Source organism: Propithecus coquereli, unplaced genomic scaffold, assembly GCF_000956105.1.
Source record: "Propithecus coquereli isolate 6110/MARCELLA unplaced genomic scaffold, Pcoq_1.0 Scaffold153, whole genome shotgun sequence".
NCBI classification, from domain to species: Eukaryota; Metazoa; Chordata; class Mammalia; order Primates; family Indriidae; genus Propithecus; species Propithecus coquereli.
In genome coordinates this window covers 7152509-7168275 of record NW_012139747.1, presented here as the reverse complement: position 1 = coordinate 7168275, position 15767 = coordinate 7152509, and the positions used below count along the sequence as shown (strand labels likewise).

The 15767-nt window shown below is 50.0% G+C and overlaps 1 protein-coding gene across 2 annotated transcripts in view; it reads left to right on the top strand.

Moving 5' to 3' along the window:
* Positions 1 to 9040, top strand: part of SLC13A3 (solute carrier family 13 (sodium-dependent dicarboxylate transporter), member 3) — a 67224-nt gene extending 58184 nt beyond the window's left edge. For both annotated transcript variants that reach the window (XM_012640483.1, XM_012640482.1), the window contains 3 exons: positions 3881 to 4042; positions 6466 to 6603; positions 8005 to 9040. In XM_012640483.1, coding sequence (XP_012495937.1) covers positions 3881 to 4042; positions 6466 to 6603; positions 8005 to 8181 — 477 coding nt within the window. In that variant the 3' untranslated portion in view covers positions 8182 to 9040. The remainder of the gene's footprint in view (positions 1 to 3880; positions 4043 to 6465; positions 6604 to 8004) is intronic.
* The last annotated feature ends 6727 nt before the right edge of the window (positions 9041 to 15767 follow it).

The window sequence follows — 15767 nt, the reverse complement described above, 5'->3', positions numbered from 1 at the left end:
TGAGGTTATAGAAGCTCGATACTAAGTCAGAGTGGAGCACACCCTACAGGCAAAGAGAAACATGTACTCTCCCCAATCCCTCATTGTCTGCCAGAAATCTGAGACGTCTGTATTATTGTTACCATTTTATTGGATAGTCGGCCTAGTGAATTTGGGACATAACCCCATAATTAGTTAAGGAGCATCTATATTACCTACTTCATAAGGTTTTTATGAAGATTAAATACGTTAATATTAGAAAAGTACTTAGAAGAGTGCTGGGCACAGAGTAAGCACTATATTGTGATTGTTTTTTTTTTTTTTTTTTGGAGACAAAGTCTCACTGTGTTGCCCAGGCTAGAGTGCCGTGGCATCAGCCTAGCTCACAGCAACCTCAAACTCCTGGGCTCAAGCAATCCTCCTGCCTCAGCCTCCCGAGTAGCTGGGACTACAGGCATGTGCCACTATGCCCGGCTAATTTTTTCTATATATTTTTAGTTGTCCAATTAATTTCTTTCTATTTTTAGTAGAGACGGGGGTCTCGCTCTTGCTCAGGCTGGTTTCGAACTCCTAAGCTCAAACAATCCGCCCGCCTTGGCCTCCCAGAGAGCTAGGATTATAGGCGTGAGCCACCGCGCCCGGCCTTGTGATTGTTAAATATAATAAGTAACAATGAACTACATTCAGTGCTTACTGTATACAGGGACTGTTTTTATGTGGACTCATTTAATCCTTCCTGCAATCTCTTAAACAAATCAAGGACAGAGATGTTAATTAATTTGCCCAAGGTAAATGGTGCAGAGGTTTGGCTGTTCACACATGTGCGTAAAGCCTTCTCTTTTTTCCTTCCTTCAATCCGATTCACTGGTTTCTCTACCTAAGAATTATTATACAAAGTTGTATACACACAGCTGAGCCTACTGTGTGATAAGAGTCTTTTAACAAAATTTTTAGGACGTTTTTGGCCACAGGGGATTTTGACTTGAAGTGTTGAATTTACATCATAACATCCTCCTTATGAGATGTGACCCTATTATATATCGAAGGGACCAAGAAGAGCCTGGTTGAAGTAGGAAGGAGGAAGAAGAGGGGGGCGTCATCCTGCTGAGTCTCCCCCACCCCATCCTGCAAAGTGGCCTCAGGTACTTCTGGCCATCTTTGGGGACCCTAAGGAACACAGTTTGACAACCACTGCGTTGGGCGATTTCTGAGTTCCACCACTTCTGGCATCTCGTGACTTGGTGGTACTAATTACAGCTGGCATGCATCAGGCACTTAGCAAGTGCCCAGCCACTTCTCTAGGTGCTTTATAGGTTAGCTTCTGTTCTCTCAACAATGACCCCCTGGCACAAGCACGATTAGTATCCCTGGTTTACAGATAAGGGAACTGAGGCACAGAGAGGTTAAGTTACGTGCCCAGGATGGCACAGCTAGAAGGATTAAGCTGGGAAACAAACTCAGTCTGACTCCAGAGCCCTTTCTCCTGACTCTCTGACCATACCGCCTCTGACCTTGGCTCTTGCTGGCCTGTGCAGTCCCTGGGAACACTGTGGGGCTGTGTGTTTCCAAGGAAACAGCTTCCGATTCGTACAGGAATGGGAATGAGCAGGTGAAGTCCCTTGAGAGTCCCCAACAGAACCCCAGGCAACTGGGGGTGTCCCGTCTCACGAAGCTGCCCGACCTCGCTCCAGCGTGGGAGCCGAGCCACAGCCTGAGTGGCCGCCGGACGCTGGCTGGAAGCCCGTCACTCAGAGGCCCGGCTACAGGGAAGCGCTTGGCTTCTCACTCGCCCAGGGCATTAATATTCTCTCCCTCCAACCTCTCTCTGTTTAACTGCACACGCTGGGGTAGGTCCTTTGCTAGGGCTGTGGCCTATGGGAAAAACCAGTGGCCCCATTTTTCCCTCGCAGCACCCCCGGGCCAGGGGAAGGGCTGGGGCCCCCACTCTGCATCATACCGTATTTGCCAGACGTCAGACAGAGCAGTTGTATGAGAAACACCCTAATCATACAAGGACGCTTCCAGGGGAAAAAAATATATATATATATTTTTTTGAGACAGAGTCTCACTGTGTTGCCCGGGCTAGAGTGCCATGGCGTCAGCCTAGCTCACAGCAACCTCAAACTCCTGGACTCAAGCAATCCTACTGCCTCAGCCTCCCGAATAGCTGGGACTACAGGCATGCGCCACCATGCCCGGCTAATTTTTTCTATATATTTTTAGTTGTCCAATTAATTTCTTTGTATTTTTAGTAGAGACGGGGTCTCGCTCTTACTCAGGCTGGTTTCGAACTCCTGAGCTCAAACAATCCGCCCGCCTCGGCCTCCCAGAGAGCTAGGATTACAGGCGTGAGCCACCGCGCCCGGCCGGAAAAAAATATTTTTAAGCATTGATTATTTGTGCATTGAAGGTAAATTTTAAGTCAAATTTTAGGGGCAAATATATTATTTTATTTATGTAAAAACGGTACACCGTATTCTAGAATCGTTTATGAAATTTTAAGCCCTGAACAAGCAGTGAATTTTCTATTAAAGATAAAAGAAAATGTATAGAGTTTCTTTGGTATAGGGTTGACAAAAGGGCTGTGGTATAAATGCATTTGATTCTAAATGTTAGGGGACTAATCCAGCTCTGCCCTTGATCAACTCCTAATGACACCTCAGCTTTGCTGTCTGTGTTTAGCAGACAACCTATAGGACCGTGCCATTGTAGCTTCATTGCGCCATTGCTCCATGGCACCACTAGGGGGTAGCATCGAGCATAATTTGGCGTCCTCTGCTTTGCCCTTTGTGGTCACAATGAAGGTGTGTTGGCTCAGGGTTATTTAAGGATAATGTATTTGATGGTGGAAGGGCGGGGGGGGTGGGGCATATGCATATTACATACTTGCAAATAGGGTAACTTCTGGAAAAGTCAGCAGAGAGAGCAATCCAATAATTCTGCAGCATGGGCGAGAGAGTGAAGTCCTGGGGAACCTCCCTACCGTTCTCTGTCCTGGAGGACAGTGGCCAGCTCTGGGCGTTGTTATTAATTAAGAGTTGAAGTGACAGACCAGAGTGTCCAGAGGAAGGTGCTGAGTGGTAGGGAGCTGTGCAGAAGCGCATTAGCTAACGGAGGTGGATGTCTATCTCAGTGGCTACTTTTGGGGACCTTGGGCAAGTTACAAAAACTTTCCCAGGTCAGGTTCCTCCACAGTGAAACAGGGACAAATAATACCTACCTTACGGAATGGCTGGGAAGGGTCAACAAGGTAGTGCATGCAGGTGCCTGGCCCCTGCGAAGCCTCAGTAATGGTGATTCTTATGTCAACAAATAATAATACAATGTTACTATCTGCATTATCACCATTGTGTTAATCTTCCTTACTACTGACCATAAATATCTTAACTATTGATACTTACATTGTGTTGCATTTGATACATATCTGATACATATTTTATATTATATATGCCATATAGGAAATCTTATATATATATGATACATATTAATAGCGTATTATATAAGTATAACGATAATGAATATTTTATATAAGTAATCGTTGATATTTTGGTAATTAATAACCGTTGTTGGAAGGATGAGGAGATTTACCATGGAAGGTCCGATTTCCCTCTCCTGCTCAAGTTGGAACTTAGGGGTGTTAGATCCAGATGGATTATTGGGGGCCCAGGGGTTTGGGGCCCTGGCCTGTGGGGAATGGAGTGGAGAGCAGTGCAAGAGGTAGAGAGGCTGCTGGCTCTAATGTGTGACCCTGGACACGTCGCTTGCTCCCTCTGCACCTCAGTCTCCGCATCTGTGAAGGGGTACAGTTGTCGTTGTCGTGATCCATCCCAGCGCTCTCTCTGAGGCGTGGCTGGAGTGCCAGGGTGGGCTGGGGTGTGAAGGGCTGCCGTCCCCTCCGCAGGAGTCGGGGCTGTCTGTGTGGATCGGCGGGCACCTGCACCCCCTGGAGAACGTGCCCCCTGCGCTGGCCGTGCTGCTCATCACCGTCGTCATCGCCTTCTTCACCGAGTTTGCCAGCAACACGGCCACCATCATCATCTTCCTGCCGGTGCTGGCGGAGCTGGTGAGGGTCCTACTGGGGAAGGAGGGGCACCCCTCTCCCAAAACAGGTTCCGAATCTCTCCCCTGCTACCGGGAGCTTCCCTGGGGGCTACGGTTGCCATTGCTGTCTTCTAAAATGCACAAAAGTGTCAGAACCACAGTACATTTTTTTTTAAATACTAGTTTTTTTTTTTTTTTGTCAAGGCATGCATAAACAGAGTAAATATTTTCAAAGTGCCCTCAATTCTCTCTTTTGAGAAAATTAACCCATGGTGACATGGAGAGTTTTCTAGAACATATAAATCACCAAATTTGGATTAAGAAGAAGCAGAACATCTAAGTAGACAAATAACCACAGGAAAAACTCTAACAGTAGGCGAAGCTGTAGCCTCCATCTACAGGAGGAGTTTCAGCACTACTGGCATTTTGGGCTGGGTCATTCTGAATCGTAGGGGCCATCCTCTGCACTGGAGGATGTTTAGCGGCATCCTTGGCCTCTACTCACCTAAATCGTGACAATCCAAAATGTCTCCAGGCATTGCCAAGTGTCCCCTGGGGGCACAAATCACCCCCTTTCCCCGCCTGGTTGAGAACCACTGGACAAAAAATCACCAGCCACAGGGGAGAGCTAACAAATCTTCAAGGCACAGATGGTTCCCAACTCACCCAAACTGTTCATGAGCACAGAGAAATAAACAAAGCCATTCAATCCATGTGTAAGGTTAGCAAAACCCTGACACCCAAACCAGAGAAGGAGAGCAAAGGAGGAGAAAACTATAGTTCGATCTCATATATAAACAGAGACTCAAACAGCAAGATGAATCCAGGATTGTATGAAAATCATAATCAGGTAGAGTTTATACTAGAAATTTTAAAAAGGAAACCATCGATATGGTTTTATATTTAAGCAGATTAAAGAACACCAAACCATGTGATTATCTTAATATAATCCCAAACTGATCAAATTAGATCAATGTTGCAAGTAAATGCTTTGTATGCAAATGACACACTTATCTGCACCACCTTGTGTTTAGTTTTTGTTTGCTTAGTTTTTGCATCAATTTGTAATGGAGGTCACACCATATTAGCACACAGATATACATTATAATATTTTTCAATGACTGGAGAATATTCCATTACAAATGGATAGTCGTCAGTATATTTAATCAATCACCTACTAATGGACATATAGGTGTTTCCAGACTTTGCTATTATCTACAATGCTGCCTTGACTTTGCCTGTTCTGTGCCTCTTTGATGACATCTAGAGAAATTTCTCTAACTGAGATTGCTGGATCAAAGAGCATGTGCATTAAAAATTTTGCTAGATATGAGCAAATTGCCCTCCAAAGTGGCTCACCATTTTACACTCCGGCCAGCAGTGTGGGGTGGGAGTCGCCATGCTCTTGCTGGGTGGGATTGGATTTAATTAGACCCTTTCCCAGGATCTGAGGGACCTGGAAATTGAGAGAAATGGGGGTATTATGCGTGGTATGGGGGAGGGAAGGAAGCAGAGGACCCAACAAGGTTTATAAGGGGCAGCTTTTGCTGGAAAAGGCACTCACAAAGGTCGCATTCTTGTAAATTGTGTTTACTATCAAAATCAAAACATTTTACGCACAAGGAAGTGATTTTTAGAACTTTTTGAGTAAAAGTATATGCTTTGGGCTGCAAAAATTCCCTACAGGGACCAAAGCATCCTATCTTAAGTAAATTGACAGAGACTTAGAGGGGAGAGAGGTGACAAATGGTGGCCTGCTGATTGAGGCCAGCTCATAGACACTTTTGATCCACGATCTTAGAAATTTGGAGAAGCTTGCCAACAGATGCCATCCTGAGCTCACTTTATCTCTGAAAGTCAGTGAGACCCCCAAGCAAAGGCAACCAGAGGCCAGTTGTTGGGGTTGTTTGGCTGAGCGAGGGACCAGGCAGGGGGCTGGTGATTTCAGAGCCCTGGTTCTCAGCCTGCAGCCCCAGCGTCACCAAGGGAGCTTGTTAGCTTGTTAGAAATGCAAATTCTTGCGTCCAGCCAGACCTGCCCAATCGGCCACTCTGGGCAGGGTGGGGCAACCCTCTGGGTTTTAACAAGCTCTCCAGGTGGTCCTGATGCCCGTTCACATTTGAGAAGGAGTGTTCTACATAGATCGCCCCAGCCCATCGCTGATGAAACAGCACTTGGAATGTCACTAACCCTGGGAATGTTCTCTCCCTCTCTCTGTCTGGTTCCCTTCTTGTCTGCCTCTGCCTGTGCGTCTGTCTTTCGGACTGCATTTCTCTCTCCGACTCTCTCTTCTCTCCATTGTTCTTCACGCTGCCCCTCCCTGTGTGTCTTTGTCTTTCTGCCTCTACGTCTTTGCGTCACTCTCTTTCCAACTATCTCCATCGCTTGTTCTGGTCTCTCTGTACCTGTCTCTACCCTGCTCTCTCCCGCCTCTTCCTGGCCCAGGCCATCCGCCTGAGGGTGCACCCGCTGTATCTGATGATCCCCGGCACGGTGGGCTGCTCCTATGCCTTCATGCTCCCGGTCTCAACGCCCCCCAACTCAATCGCCTTTGCCTCTGGACACTTGCTGGCCAAAGACATGGTGAGTCTGGGCACCGTCTAGCAGAGGCCTGAGAGGTGGGTGGGTGGTGGGGGAGGGCTCCTGGGCCCCTCACCCCATGCCCCATCTCTGAATAGCTCCTTCTGTGTGGGACCAGGAGTGTACTTTTTAGCAGACACTCTGGGGTGATTCTCATGCTTAGACAATTTCAGGAAACACTGCTTTAAGTGACTACTTTCCACTGTTTGCTTCAGGGACAAAGGACTTCCCCCTCTCTCTGGGCACAGCTCTCTTCCTGCTTGTTTGGCCACCTGCTCTGTGCCTTTACGAGAGAAGAGGATCTTTAGGAGAGAGAGCAGTAGACGCGCCCTGGGACTCAAGGGTGGGCCTCAGTGCCCGGGAGAGAGAGAGAAGCCGAGGGCTGCGGCAGTAGGGGGCACCCACCGGCTTTCAGCAGGGCCCAGCCATTGGCAAAGTGTTCCCTGTCCCCGAAGCTCCCTGCTGAACCAGCTCCTGCCTCCACTCTTCCGCCTCCTGCAGCCTCTTCCTTCTCCACTGGCTGCCTGGGGCGTTTGTGCGGTGGGCATCGGGATGCAAACAATCCTTTCTGAGCTGGTGCAGCCGAGAAGGACGGTCTGCTTGATCCACTCACGGCGCAGGCTCCAGGCACGGGATCCCAGCAGAACAAATGGAGAGAGAGCAAGAGTGAGAGAGAAGCAGGAGGAGACACACAGAGCAAACAGGGAAGAGAGGAGGCAAAGGGAGACAGCGACTTGTTTGTTAACTCATCGCCCAAGTATTTGCAGGGTGCATTCTATGTTCCAGCCACTGGGGGCGCAGCAGTGTGGGTGAGACAGATCTGCCTCCAAGGAGGGGGCTTTCTGTTGATGGAGACAGAAGAAAATTCTACTCAATAGACAAGTATAGCCTCGACCTATAGAGACCTATGTAGAGAGAGTGTGTATGTGTGCACGCGCACACATGTCTGCATGCATGTGCACACGTATGTGTGTGTGGGTGTATGCATGTGCATACGTGTATGTGTATATGTTTAGGGTTGGGGTGTTTAATGATCAGACAAGATTATTCTTAAGTTGCATGACCTCAGGCAAGCTAACTTCTCTGAGCCTCATTTTCCTCTTCTGTAAAATTGGGATTAATAATAATAACCTTTGTAAGGTTGCTTTCAGGGTTAAATGACATAACCCTCTGACGATGGCATAGCGCACGATGCCTGGAACCTAGAGACCACTGAATGGATGGGGACATTTGCAGCTCTTTGAGTGACAGCACAGGGTAGTGTAAAGGTGGAAGGGTCTTGGGCATTGACCAACCTGGGTTTGTGTCCTGGCTCCATCACGTCCCAGCTGTGGGATCTTGGGTGAATGCCTCTGCGTCTCTGAGCCTGGGTGTTCCCATTCGTATGACGTGGCTCCCTTGCAGGTGCGGACAGGCCTCCTGATGAACCTGATGGGCGTCCTGCTGCTCAGTTTGGCCATGAACACCTGGGCACAGAGCATCTTCCAGCTGGGCACCTTCCCGGATTGGGCTGCTGTCCATCCCGCCAATGTCACGGCACTGCCACCCACCTTGGCCAACGACACACTTCAGACCTTCTGAATTCCCCTGGGGGACTCCCTTTAGGTTGGGCCCTCCCAGTGGGCTGTCGCCACCACCTGCTGCTAGGACCCTACAGGACAAACAATTCTTTTCTGTAATCCAGTATGCAGCAAGCAAAGAGTGTAACCTCCAGTGGTCCACTCAGGTCCACAGGCTCATTATCTAGGACACTTTCTCTTTCTCATGCACTTCAATGCCCAGATATCTCCCAGATCTGCTGCCTGAGAAACAAGCTCCTTTATCTGTGAGCTGTTATATGGTTAGGATGCAAGAGAGCCCAATTTCAGCAACAATCAGCAAATCTGGAATGGCGTTTTTCTTATACAGTTGGGACAGGAGGCCATCTGTCCCCATGGGCACAGCTTATATTATCTCCCACTGACTACTTTAAGTTACACTCTAGAAAGACCTTCTTAAGGATCACTTTCCTGGGAGAGGCTTTGGGGGCTGCAATGTTTCGGTCCAGTTGCTCCAGCTGTTCACAACCAGTGTGCGTTCTGCTCGGCTGGTTTCCATCCTTCAGCAGTTGTTTGAATGGTATAATACTTCTGTTAATACACAGCAGCCAGAGACTTTTTTTTTCCAATCCCTGGAGACAGGGGGAGGGACAGGTGATGGGAATTTCCAAGGCCACAGAGACTGTGAAAAGCCTTCTTGCTGTTTCTCTGGGCTCCCAAGCACCCCAGGGGAGTTCTAGAAACCACAGCTGACATCTCTACCCAAGAGGTTTAGGATTCTCCTGTTTAATCTGATTGAGTTCAGCCATAATTCTGGGATAAGGCCAGGCCTGGGCTCCACCTTCTCATAGGTGACCCATGGCCCCTCCAGCCAGGACCCTCAGGGACCTCTGTGGCTGCAGGGTAGCAGCTGCTTCTTGTCCCGGCAGCTGATCTTTATCTTCCTACCCCCACTCCAAGTGATAGGCATGTTTAATTAGCAAAGGCCACATTTTTCAGGGGTGAGAGAAAAGTCAAAAGATAAATTGGGGCCTTGTAAAAGGCCAGGGTAAAATGTCTCAGGCAGGCAAAATATTGTCCCCTTGTACAGATGGGGAAAACTGAGGTATTCCCATGAGCCTGGGGCTGGAGAGGGATGTCCTAGAGGATTTTCTCCCTCCTTGTTTCAAGCAGAACCATCTCGGTGCCCCCAATGAATAGCACATTATTCGGCAGGGCAGGCACTCAGGAAGTGTCTGCTGAATGGAAAGGCGCAGTGTTAGCCCAGCATCCAAAAAGGCACCAGAAGAGAGACCCTGAACCCTCACACTCCCCCGTCCTGTGCCTTGGAGGGCTGAGATTCCCCCAAGGAGCAGTTCGGCTGCGGCCAGGAAGGCAGCACCCGGGGACTGAACTCATTTAGTCCTTGACACAGCAAAAGTGAGTCATGGTGTTTCCCAGGGAGCAGGGGGAGAGGCCCTGAGTTGGAGGTTGAGCTCCACCTCCTTTCCAAGTGAGCCCGTCAGTATTTAATCAGTTACAGCCCCCTGGGGTTGGTGCGTGGTGCCCTTGTGTGGGGCACGAAGGTTCATTCATAGAGAAACCCACAGGATTTGTAACCAGATGAATCATGATTCCAAATACTCTGATCAAAAATGCTGTAAAATAAAGAATGTTAATCAACGTTAGACCCGGAGATTATTTGCCTTTCTGAACATAACAGAGCTTCAGAGCCCCAGATTCCTGGCCTGGAGATTCCACAGCTTTGCCCTCTCTGACTTCACTTGCAACTACTCTCCCCTGTCCTCTCTACTCCAGCCACATACGCAACCCTCCTGCCTTAGGGCCTTTGCATGTGCGGTTCCCTCTGCTAGAACACTCCGCTCCCAAATATATGCTTGGCTCCCTCCCTCACTTTCCACAAGGCCCTACTCAGATATCACCTCCCAGAGAGGCTTCCCTGTCCATCCTGTCTGGGATATCATCCTTGTTACTCCCCACCCCCATACTCTGCCATATTTTTCTTTTTAGTACTTAGGATACTGTATTATTTATTTTTTTGTTTATTATCTTTCTCTTCCTCTAGAATATAAACTTATGAAAATATAAACGTTATTTTGTTTACTGCTACAACTCTGGCACTAGAACAATTTCTGGCACATTGCAAGTGTTCAGTAAATACATGAGTCTACACCAGAATTTGTGAGAAAGCCATTTACCGTCTGATCTGGGGTCTCTTTGATTCATTTCTTCGCTCACTCATTCTTCCATTTATTCATTCAACAAACATCTATTTAGAACCTGTTATGTGCCCGCATGGAACTTACATCCTAGCAGAGGAGACAGCAGCAGGAAATCAAATGACTCTGGGTCTAGACAGAGATCATGAAGAAAACGAAACTGACCAGTGTGATAAACTGACTTGGAGGCTACTTCAACCAGGGTGGTCAGGGAGGGCTTCTCCGAGGAGGTGGCGTTGGACTCAGACCTGAAGAAATCAGTCAGATGCTCATGGCAACGTGGGAGGAAGAGAGATGCTAGGGGGGTGTGGGGAGAACATTCCAGGCAGGGGACTGCAGGTGCAGAGGTTGGAGGCGCGGAGAAGCAAAGATGGCCTCATTTAGCTGGACGCTCTGAACCAGAACTTTGCCGGGTTTTGGAAGTCCGATTCTGCCTCTTCTGGCTGGTCACAAGCTCACTCTCTCTGCAGCTCTCCTTAGAAAGTGTCACACTCCTGCCCACCCTCCCCAGGACTGCCCGACAGGATGTTACTCAGTTCTTGACGCCTGAAGGGCTTTGCCATGCTCAGGAAGAGAAGATCTGTGGGCAGAAGGCCGGGTGCCGTGACCGGCACGGCCGCGGGAGCGAGGGAGATGCCGGCGGCTAGTGCAGAGTCGCCAGAGATATACAAAGGGCTCCCGGCCAGGAGACAAAAGGAGCACCTGCAAGGCAGAAAGGACAAAACCAAGCAAAGCAAAACACCTGTTTTTCTTACCTGTGGCTGCATAACAAACCACCCCAACACTTAGAGCCTTGAAACTCAGCGATTCCTTGGCTCAGGTTTCTGCTTTGGGACAGAGCTCAGCGGGACGGCGCTGTCTCTGGCCTGTGCGGTGTCGCCAGGGCCTCTGAGCTGGGGGTTTACCTGGGGCTGGAATGTCCGCAATGGCCACTGACCCTCCAGGTCACGCTTCATGTGGCTTCTCCAGGAGTAGCCTGGACCTCTTCACGTGACAGCGGCCTTCGAGGAGGACAGAAGCTAAAGTGATAAGACCTCCCAAGGCCTGGACGTGGACATTCAAGATGCCAGTTCTGCCGCATTCTACTGGTGAAAGCAGGCCCCAGGACTGGCCTGGATCCGGGGAGGGAAACAGACTCCACCCCTTGATGGGGGGTAGCATCCCACAGGGAGGGGAGGAAGGGTGGGCCCCCTTTTTGGAAGCACCTACCACAGCCCACAAGAGAAAAACTGAGCGAAAGGTATGAAATGCCATCCTGAAAAGGGATCTCTCAAAGGCCCACAGGGTTATGAAGAGGTGCCCAAACCCACTTGTTCATAATCAGGGAAATGAAAATTATGATAAGATTTTTGCCAATTAGATTGGCAAACACCAGAAACATGGACACTAAGTGACGGTGGGATGCCAGGAAACAGACACCCTCAAGTTCCGCTGGTGACACTGAACTGTCACAGCGCGGCCAGCAGCTTGGGGAATTCCTAGGGCCCGGCCGTCCTGCTCCAGGGCGCATGTCCCAGTGGACTACCCCACGGGTCCCCAGGGAGACAGTGCAGGAGGATATTGTTTGAGGCCCCTGGTGGCCATCGTTGGGGCAGCGTTTAAATAAAACACAGGGGAGCACACTAAGGAAAACACAATGACACGCAGACATGAGGAACCACCGGTGCACGGCGTGACGGGCTCCAGGCGTGGGACCCTGCCGCCTGGGGCCACATGTGGCCTCTGGATCCTTGAGTGTGGCGTTTTAATAAAGGGATTTGTTCTGTGAAGTTTGGATTCGGTCTAGGGGCCACACTCAGGGATCTGGGGGACCACGTGTGGCCTTGAGGCCGCAGGTCCCAGCAGACATGTCCTAGTAGATGTGTCAAACTGACAGACACAGCGGAGTGGGCAGATGAATGAAGCGGTGATGGTAGGTGCAAAAAAAAGAGAGGAAATAAAAGTCACTAAATGAGTTCAGAAAGCCACGCCGGACTCCTGGCTCCACCCGTAACACTTGGTGTGACCTGGGGCAGGTCTCTTTACTCTGTGGGACTTTGGGTTCCGAAACGAGCCCACACGGGTGGCGTCTCAGCAGGAGGCAGAAAGCTCACAGACTAGCTCATGTGAGGAGAGCTTAGTCAAGGGTCTAGGTACAAGGTGAGTGGAGAGTAGCGGGTCACAGGCAAAGGGCAGGACCCGGCCCCGGGAGAGGGAGCGAGGACTGGAGGAGAATCCCCACCGCCTGCCAGGCCTCCAGGGAGTGAGCCCCTGGCAAGAGCTGGGTCCAGGGAACTGCAGGGAGTGAGCTGCCTGGGATCGCCTTCCCTCCCTCCCTCCCTGGCTCAGGGTTCCCAGAGAACAGCCCAACAGGGTGTGTGTGCGTCGCATTGAGAGAGACAGAGCCAGAGAGAGGCTCATTTTAGGAAATGGCTCGCGCAGTCGTGGAGGCTTGGAGAGTCCAGGATCTGAGGGGAGGGTGGCAGGCTGGAGACAGAGTCGCAGTTGGAATCTGCAGGTTGCCTGTGCGAGATGCCCCCTTACCCGGGGAAGGTCAGTCTTTCGTTCTCTTCAGCCCTTCCACGGGTGGATGCGACCCACCCCACCCACATTCTGCAGGGCAATCTGCTCTACTCTAAGGCCACTGATGTAAAGGTTCATCTCACCCAAAAACACCTTCACAGAAACATCCGGAATAATGTTTGACTAACTATCTGGGCACTATGGCCCAGCCAAGTTGACACACAAAATGTCACGTGTTGCACCAACAGAAGCCAGAATACAAGGGAATCTTTGACACAGCCCATGGGGGTCCCCCTGCCCGGTGCAGGAGAGTGGGGAGGGGTCTGGAGAAGCGAAGCCACAGGAACGTGACACACAGAGTTTACACCAAAACAGAGCTTGCGATCCGGTGGTCCCCAGCTCCGCCGCTGGCCTTCAGTCAGGTTTTTGTTTGCCCTCTCCCCAGTGAGTTTTAAATTATTCATTGGTTGCTAATCTTTAAAATTCAGGAAACTTCACATAAAAATCTGAATTTCTGCTCCTCTTGGAAAAGACCGGAAGATCTAGCAATATGAGACCCTCATCGCCACCAGACGACGGTTGTTTGGAGCAGCGTAGTTTGTGAGGGAAGCTTAAGTGGGAGTGTGAACGCTTTCACTGGCCTCAGTCCCCACCACTCCTTAGTGTCTCACGCTGGCTCTCTTCTTTCCGCTCTCACCTTCCCGGCCTGTGAAGGCGTTTGGATGTATGACTCCTGCACCACGTGATCCGGAAGGTCTATTCCAGCGTTGGTGGTCACTGGTTCCAATGGCCTAGAGCAGCACTGCTCAACAGAACTTTTTGTAATGATGGAAGTGATCTATTATCACACCAGATTTTAAAAGCATAGTATAAGAAAGTGAATGTAAACTATCCCATTAATAATTTATTATATTGTTTACATGTTGAAAGGATATCTTGGATATATTACGTTGAATGAAATGTTTTCTTACAGTTAATTTCCGTTTTTTATGTGGCTGCTAGAAAGGTTTAAATTACACGTACGGCTCCTATTGGTGGCTCGTATTGTTTCTGTTGGGTAGCGCCGGCCATATGCTAAGATTTCAGCTACCTCTTTGCACCCTCAAACCATCTGGACGGTGGCAACATCCTATCCCCGCAGGCTGAAGAATTCGATGACTGTTAACACCCTATGGACCTCTGATTCTGTTCCCAGACCGAGCTCCCCGGGCGGATCTGGAGGCTCCCCGCTTCCTCTTCCTCTTCTGTCTTATGGCTCTGAGTCCTCCGCCCACAAATTCCCCTCAACACAGTGGTTCTATTTTTGATGATTCAGAAGCCCCCTCCGGATGTTGTGGGCTTTGAGGTCAGGCCAGCCTTATATAGACAGAGGTGGCTGCCTACGTGTACCCAGGAAAGCCAAAAATATCTTTCACCTTTTCCCCCCATTCCCCCAGGCTCCCAAGTCTTGCGTATCCACCAGAGGAACTTCTGGAAACGACCTACAGGGTCCTTTCCCAATCAGCTCCCTGGTGCCCATGCAGAAACTGGGCAAATGCTGGTGGTTGTCTTCCATCTTTCCCTTCTGATCTGCTCAATGCCCTGAAGGTTTCCATGTGATGGGACCCAGGCCGGCGTGGCTCGGTGGGCATCACAGAGGCCTGAACAGCCAAGTCTGAGCAGGCGGGGGCTCACGCAGGCAGAGCTGCCACTCAGCTCAGGCAGGAGGGAGCAGGGCGTTTGTCTACTGCTTCCGGAACACTCCACATGCCTGGTCTCGTTCAACCCTCAGACAACCTTAAGAAGCAGACACTGCATTCCCCTCTTTATAGCAAAGGATGCACAGCTTAAGAGAGGAACAGCGTCGTGCCCAAGGACACACAGCACAGTAAGTGACAAAGCTGGCACTTGAGTTCAGGTCGCTGCCTTCAGCCCAGGGCCCCTGCAGTTTTCAGCAGAACAGCTAGACAGCTGGCCTGGCCGAGCCCTCCTGTAGAAGTTACAGATTTGCGGCCCAAGACCTGTCAAGATTGGTCTGCACAGTAGTCTTCATTTTTTTTTTAATGCCGGATATTTACATAAAAAGGGGAATGACTGACATCTGTGGAAAAATTAGAAAATCTGATAATGTTGGACCTCATTCCAGGGTCTTGGACCGTCAACGGCAGCTGCCCGTTTCGAAGGGGTCTGCACTTTGCAATCCTCTCTGTGTGCACAGACCTGCTTTGTCGGTCACCTTAGCTGGCCAGCCCCTGTGGGCACGTGAGCTTGCTGCCCCAATCTACTGTGCGGGCTTAGTTCTTGCAGACCTGGTTGCCGGCCCGGCTTCCTGGAGGGGCTCAGGTTCTGGGAAGGGTATTAGGTGCTCTGAGGGTTCTGGCCACAGGTGTCTCATTCAATCGTTGTGACTATGAGAGAGAATGTCACTTCCCTTATCCAGGCCTGAGCAAGTGGCCCAGGCAACATGTCCTTATAAGGGAAAATGACAGGCGGTCCCGAATACCACCTAGCTGTGTCCCCTACTGGTCCGTCCCACAAGGTGGGAGGCTGGGGGCTTCAGGAGAGGCCTCCTGGGGCAGGAAGTCCTGCTAGCAACCCGTTGGGGCACAGAGATGCAGGGGAGAAATGTTCTAGGTAGGAACTGGCTTTCAGAACAGCCTAGAAGCAGACCTGCAGGGTGATGACTACAGAGGGTGCCTCCAGGGAATTTACATTTATTGAGTGCCTACTGTTTGTAGATGCACTACGAGGTAATTACGAAGTCTGTGAACTACCCCCTCCGCAGGAGGAGAGCCTGGTGGTCAACTGGTGAACTCTGGAGCCGGCTTGCTGGACAGAAATCATGGCTGTGCCAGTCACAGCGGAGTGGCGTGGTTGGTGACTTAGTTCCCTGGGTCTCAGTTTTCTGAGATGAAGAATGCAAATAACA